General features: G+C 33.8%; 1 protein-coding gene across 1 annotated transcript in view; it reads left to right on the top strand.

Annotated features, from left to right (window-relative positions):
- The first annotated feature begins 5,871 nt into the window (after nucleotides 1-5,871).
- LOC114692538 (triadin-like) overlaps nucleotides 5,872-6,447 on the top strand; it is a 98,919-nt gene continuing 98,343 nt past the window's right edge. The window contains exon 1 of the mRNA XM_037200380.1: nucleotides 5,872-5,926. Within this exon, the coding sequence (XP_037056275.1) occupies nucleotides 5,872-5,926 (55 nt within the window). The remainder of the gene's footprint in view (nucleotides 5,927-6,447) is intronic.

The raw sequence follows: 6,447 nt of genomic DNA, 5'->3' as shown, positions 1-6,447 counted from the left end.
GGTTCTTTTTCTTCTTATGGTTTGTCCTGTACAAATCAATATGATCGGTTTTGTTTTATCTTAGTATATTTTATTTAGTTATATTTTATTATTATCTCTTAGAAGCTAATTTTTTCCCAATGAGAAACAGGAAAAGAATGGATCCAGTGGGAAAAGTAGAAGGTAGGGAAATGGTAATCAGGATATATTACATGAGAAAAGAATCTATTTTCAATAAAAGGGGAAAAAAGAAAAAGGAAAAGGAGTACATTGGATGATATGAGAAAGTGTATAGCTTGTCTTAATTCTCATCATGAAAGCAGATGAGAAATAAAAATTAATAATGGATATATGTCTTTAGAAACAATGTGGAACATTAAAAAGTTACATGTGTCAAAGAATTGTGAAATGGTGTGTATTGACCAATAGATGGTTGATCTTTCAAACTATTTCTTATCCTTGTAGTTGTCTTGTCCAACTTCGATTTGATAGTTTTTGTTTTGTCATATTATATTTCATTTTGTTATATTTTTAAATGAATAAATGAATGAATGAAAACCTAGACACTAAGGAAAAGGTTAGCAACTGGGCTATTACTTATACCAGCTGGTATAGGGAAATCAGTTCTTTCCAATAGATGTATCAGGTGACCCTGGGTATATCAACCACTCCAAGACAGGCTTTATGCTCAAGAGTATTTGACCATCCTATAAGGGACTCCACAATTTTTGTTTGTACTTCCATTTCCTTACAGTTTATTGTTTTTTGTTAGTTTGCTTATGGCTACCAGAATACTACTATACCTGAGGAACATCTTAAGCAAAGTGTCAGGAAACAGCACTACCACACAAAAATCAGTAGTCTTCCTATCAAATAAAGACATACTAATAAGAAATAAGAAATACAATCCCATTCATAAAAATCTCTAAGAAATATAAACCTTTCTAAATAAATTTAAGCAAAGAAATGAAAGACCTCTAATGATTCAAACTTTAAAACACTGAAGGGAGAAGCTGAGGAAGAAATAAGATGAACAGAACTTCTGTGCTTGGGCATTGCTAGGACTAACATCATGAAAATGGCTAACCTATTAAAATCAATATGCAGATTCGATGCAATCCTCGTGAAAATCCTATCTTGATTCATCAAAGAGATTGAACTCAATCTTAAAACTCACTGGGAAGCACAACAATCTTCAGATAGTCAAAACAATCTTGAACAATAAAACCTCTTTTTGGGGTATCACCATTCCTGATTTCAAATTTATACTCCAAAGATACAGTGATAAAATGGCAATGTACTTGAATAAAAAAAATTAGTCGCAGTCATCAGCACAGTATAACTGAGGACCCAGCTATAAGTTCACATTTCTAATTTATGATTTCTGATAACGAAGCCGCAAATGCAACTTGGAAGGAAGACAACATCTTTAAGAAATAGTGATAGGAAAACAGGATAGCCATAATTGGGCAAAGGAAACTAAATTCTTGTATCTCACCTGTACAAAACTCAATCCCAGATAGTTTAAGGACTCAACATAAGACCTGATACCCTGAACCTTTTAGAAGAGAAAGTAGGTAACACACTTCAAATCATATCTACAGGTACTGACTTTCTGAATAGGACTTTTGTAGCACAGGGAATAAGACCAATAATTAAGAAACAGTACCTCAAGGAACTCCGTACAGCAAAAACTCTATTGATTAAGTGAAAAATTAGCCTAGAAAATGGGAAACAAGTCTTTGCCAGCAATAGAGATCACACTGTATTAGTGTCTAGAATATACAATGAACTGAAAAACTTACCACAAAGAAAGCAAACCATGTAATTAAAAGATAGGGTATGGAGCAGAATAGGATTGCCATTATTTTTCATTAGGTGTATGCTTGTACAAGCTTCTGAACACATGATCTCTTAGCTTAAGCTATCATATTAATATCATTCAAGTCATTGTGTATAGATGTGAAGTGTAAACGATTTTATGTCAATGTATGTAACCAGGAAAGCAAAGCTTTAGTTTAGGATACAATAACTGCTAAGACCATTTGTGATTTATATACATTATTTATCAACATGGGGACTTGATATTGGAAGTTGATCATGACTATATGAAGAAAATTTCACAATAAAATTTTCTTGAAAAAAAATCAATGTTTTGTAGTGGAATTAATTCTCTAAATATTGAAACAGAAGTTAAAATAATGCAGTCTAAAACCTTACAAAATAAAAGTCCTGATTTTATTTGTATATAATTACATATTACTTATACTTCTGCAAGAGCTAGGCACAGGAGAACTAAAATGCACCCATATGAATTCCTAGAATTCCAATAGGCATTTTGGTTAAGGTGTGATGACCACTAGACTAAGCATGTGAAGAAAACTCTACTCTGCAGACAAGCAAAGAGCCTCAAAACAAGGTAATTAAATATGGTTCAGAATTTAGACAAATAAAATGGGAGGCCAGATGATTTCAGGAGTGGTCTCTGATCTAAGGCGATTTGAAGAACTCTATCTTAATAAAAAATGAGCCTGTCAAAGGAATTAGAACATCAAGGAGATTTAAACTTTTTCTCACTTAGGGTGGCAATATATACCTTAATAAGCCCCATAACCATCGTGGTTTTGAATTATTAGACCATAGTATATGTTGCATTTCTAAAGTACATGTACAGCCCAGCATTTATGGAACAAACACAGTGCTTGAAGAAAGCTTTTCAAGTTCATTTATAACATGTTTGGACTGATTGCTATTTGTTATATAGTTGGCAATATGAGAATTCACTGTCTTCCCACTCCAATTATGTCACTTAGCTTTAAGACACCAATATAATTTCCTTTGCTTATGTTGTCCTGACAAATTTATCACCACAGTCTCCAAGGACTGAGAGCACTTTGTCAAACAAACGTTTATTATGAGTTTTAATTGAATTGTTATTCAGAGATAGAGGTTGCATAATCTTATTTTTTTAAAACATAAACACAAAGATTTATAATAAATACAAAGGGGTTTCTAAGACTAACCAAAAACACCAAGATGGGAATGTAGTCAAATAAAAAATTCTGACTGAATGGTTCTCAAATATTTAAAACATATTTTGAGAGGCCAAAGAATATATGCATAACATTCTTTTTGAAAATGGTTATTTGGGGCAATGAATAATGAAAAGTAAATTAAAGTAATTATTCACTGTTGCTGTTTTCTTTAAAAATACTTGGATACTTATTGTTTGAGATTGAACAAAGTTATAATTTTACCAGGAAGAATACTAATGTTCCTTTCCTCCCTTATGGTATTCCTTATAGTTTTCAGTCTTTTGTCTTTCCCATGAGCCTTTTATTAAATTCTTAAAAGAAGAATATTATTTATACACATAAATTTGATCTTCTGAAGAATAGAGTTAGAAGAAAAAGAAACACTAATTTCAATTTACTTCTTATAGTCATGTTCAGACTCGATAAAACATCCCTGGATTCATGGCAATTGAATATTTTTAGGTCAAACTGAATAATCTTTAATCACATACATTTTAAAATCTTAATCAGTACAGTTATTTTGATCACAGTCTATGTATTTAATTATAAAACAATAGCACATATAATTTTAAATAACTGCTTTTATTACCAGTAAATGGATGGTATATCAGTATGGTCTATTAGTATGTTTGAGACATGTATCTAAAACACTAGAATTTGAGGCACTAGTTCATATATATATATATATATATATATATATATATATATATATAAATCTGCATGTATCATTAGAGAAACTATATTTAACTTTTATTGTACTATTGTGTAATTAGTTTGTCCACTAAGTAAAGCTAATCTATTTGAAGAACCATTAGGATCTGGAGGTGGTTGATATTTAAAAAAAATGATAGTGGTTATATTAACAGTTTTCATTTATCAATGGACTTGCTTCACTACAATGATCCTTGTATATAAGCTGCAGTTAATGTTTTCTTCAACTGTCTTCTGACTTATCTGTTTTATGGCATCTTGCTAACATGGGAAACATAATACATTCCAAAAGTTTTGTATCTCTAAAGATGTTTCTTTCCTGTGTCTTGGATCTCAGTTACTGGAATATTATTCTACTGTAGACTTAGGAACTATTCTCGTATTCTTAGCAAAAACAAAACAAAACAAAACAAAATCTTCTGTATTTACCCCAAGTTACACAGCTAAAATGGCATTTGCTGCCCAATAAATTTCTTCTCAGCTAACAATAAACTGGCAAGGATTCTCCCCCCCTTTCTCAATTTTAAGGGAGATTTAGCAAATCCTTTCCATGTGTAAAAAGAGACATGGTGCAGTATTTATTTTTTGCTCAGATAACTACGTTTGCATCCACTAGCTGTGTGTGGAAAGCACAATTTAATTGTTTTAGTAGAAGATTTAGGTTTGTTTGTGATTTAATTAGAATTTAATCCAGAAAGAATAAACTAAATGATTTTTCTCTGAGGTAACTAATATAATTGCAATTAAATGTCAGGCTGGGTTAAAGTCCTGTGGAATTTCTGACTGCTGTATTTGCCAGGGATTTCTCTCTTTTGGCTGACAATGAGTGTGAGCTGCTGGATAAGAGCTCAAGTAAGGACACTATCTGGCCATCTTTACCTGTGCTTTCTAATATGTTGTGAGAACTTGAATGTATTCAGCTGGAATTCTTAGAGCTGGTGTCACTAGATTTTTCAATGTGGAAACTGCATGACCTTCCCAGAGTTGACCTTCAAGTCACTCAGTGTCACTTTTACAGCATTATGTTGATGACAAATAACTTATGCCAACATACCTCTAACTGATGAATCTGCCCAGCCCAGGGTTCTCTGTTCTTCTAAAATGTCTTTATGATTCTATCCTGTCTCATTGATGAAATCCTCCATTTCAGCTTTGTTAGTCTAATTCCTTTCTATCTTCCAAAATCTGCCTTTGTACTATGTGCCCAAAGCTTTTAGTTTCTTTGATGATGCAGTTAAGCCAGAGAAATACTAGGTTAAGGGGCAGGTATCCTAACTCACATGCTTGGGAAAATTATTTAAACCTTTCATGGGGTAACAGAACTAACAAAACATACATGTCCTATAGGATTTTATGACAACACAGAACATTGTTTTGCCTCATCATACTTAGCATATGATGCTAGTTTTCTTATAATGTCCCCTATAGTATTTTTTAGTTTTGTTTTTGAGTTATAATTTAATTACATTTCTCCCTTCCCAAACTTCCCATATGACTTTCCCTTTCCTCCTTCAAATTCATGACTCCTTTTTTACTAATTGTTATTGAATGCATGTCTACTTATATACTCATATATATTACTATATGACCTATAGGGTCCATATAATCTGCTGTGGGATGTCGTTCTATATGCTATGAATATGTGTTGCTCTGATTTGGTTGATACATAAAACACTGGCCACTAGCCAGGCAGGAAGCATAGGCAGAATAAGCAGACAAGGAGAATTCTGGGAAGAGGAAGGCTGAGTCAGGAGTCACCAGCTAGACACAGAAAAAGCAAGATGATAAGGCAGAACAGAGAAAAGGTACCAAGCCACATGGCTAAACATAGATAAGAATTATGGGTTAATTTAAGTGCAAGAGCTAGTCAGTAATAATCCTGAGCTAGTGGCCAAGCAGGCATAATTAATATAAGCCTCTGTGTGTTTACTTGGTGGGCATAAGTGGGAAAGATTTGTCCATCCAGCCAGGACACAGGAAAACTTCCAAATACTTTCGGTGCTCACTGTTGGGCATTGAACCACATAGACTTAAGAGAGCTTAAAGATTCTGAATGCACAGAAAAAGAGCCACACTAGGTTTCCTAGTCTCACAGTCTAATGCCAGTAGCAGCATAGAGACTTGTCTCCCAACAACTGCCTGTGAGATGGAGCTGGCCGCCAGCTGCCATAAGCTAAGCAGCTTGGTGGATTCCCACCACAGTACACAGTGGTATCTCCAAGCTGTGCAGCACACTGTGTGGTGGATTTAGCTTTTGCTAGTATTACAAGAAAAAAAGGTTTCTGGGCTACATGCTGCTGGATGGAGACATGGACCCACTGCCTCCCAGAGTCAGCAGAAAACATGGCTCCCAGAGCTGGCAGTGAATAACCTCTGCCAATTTGAAAAGCTAAGATTGGTGGAGTCAGCAGCCAAGGCTGCTGCTGCAGTACTAGACACTGCAGTTTAAAGCAATAGATTCACCATAAGACAGATTCAGATGGGATAAACCCTAAACAGTTTACAATGTGTGTAAAAATGTATGAAGGCTTGGAAGAGAGAGGAAAGGGAGTATAGACAGTTATGTACAGAAATAGAAAGTTTAAAAAAAAGTCTTTAAGGAGAAAGTAGAAGTAATATAAAAAATAAGCCCTGTAAAGATGGAAATCACACAGAGTCTGGGTTATATTGTCTTTGGTATTTTTAACTGCAGAAAGAGTTAATTATGAAGGTTGCTTAGTTA

Source organism: Peromyscus leucopus, chromosome 8a (assembly GCF_004664715.2).
Source record: "Peromyscus leucopus breed LL Stock chromosome 8a, UCI_PerLeu_2.1, whole genome shotgun sequence".
In the NCBI taxonomy this organism is placed as follows: domain Eukaryota; kingdom Metazoa; phylum Chordata; class Mammalia; order Rodentia; family Cricetidae; genus Peromyscus; species Peromyscus leucopus.
Note: the sequence above shows the minus strand (reverse complement) of the source record. Positions and strands in the feature narration are given on the sequence as shown.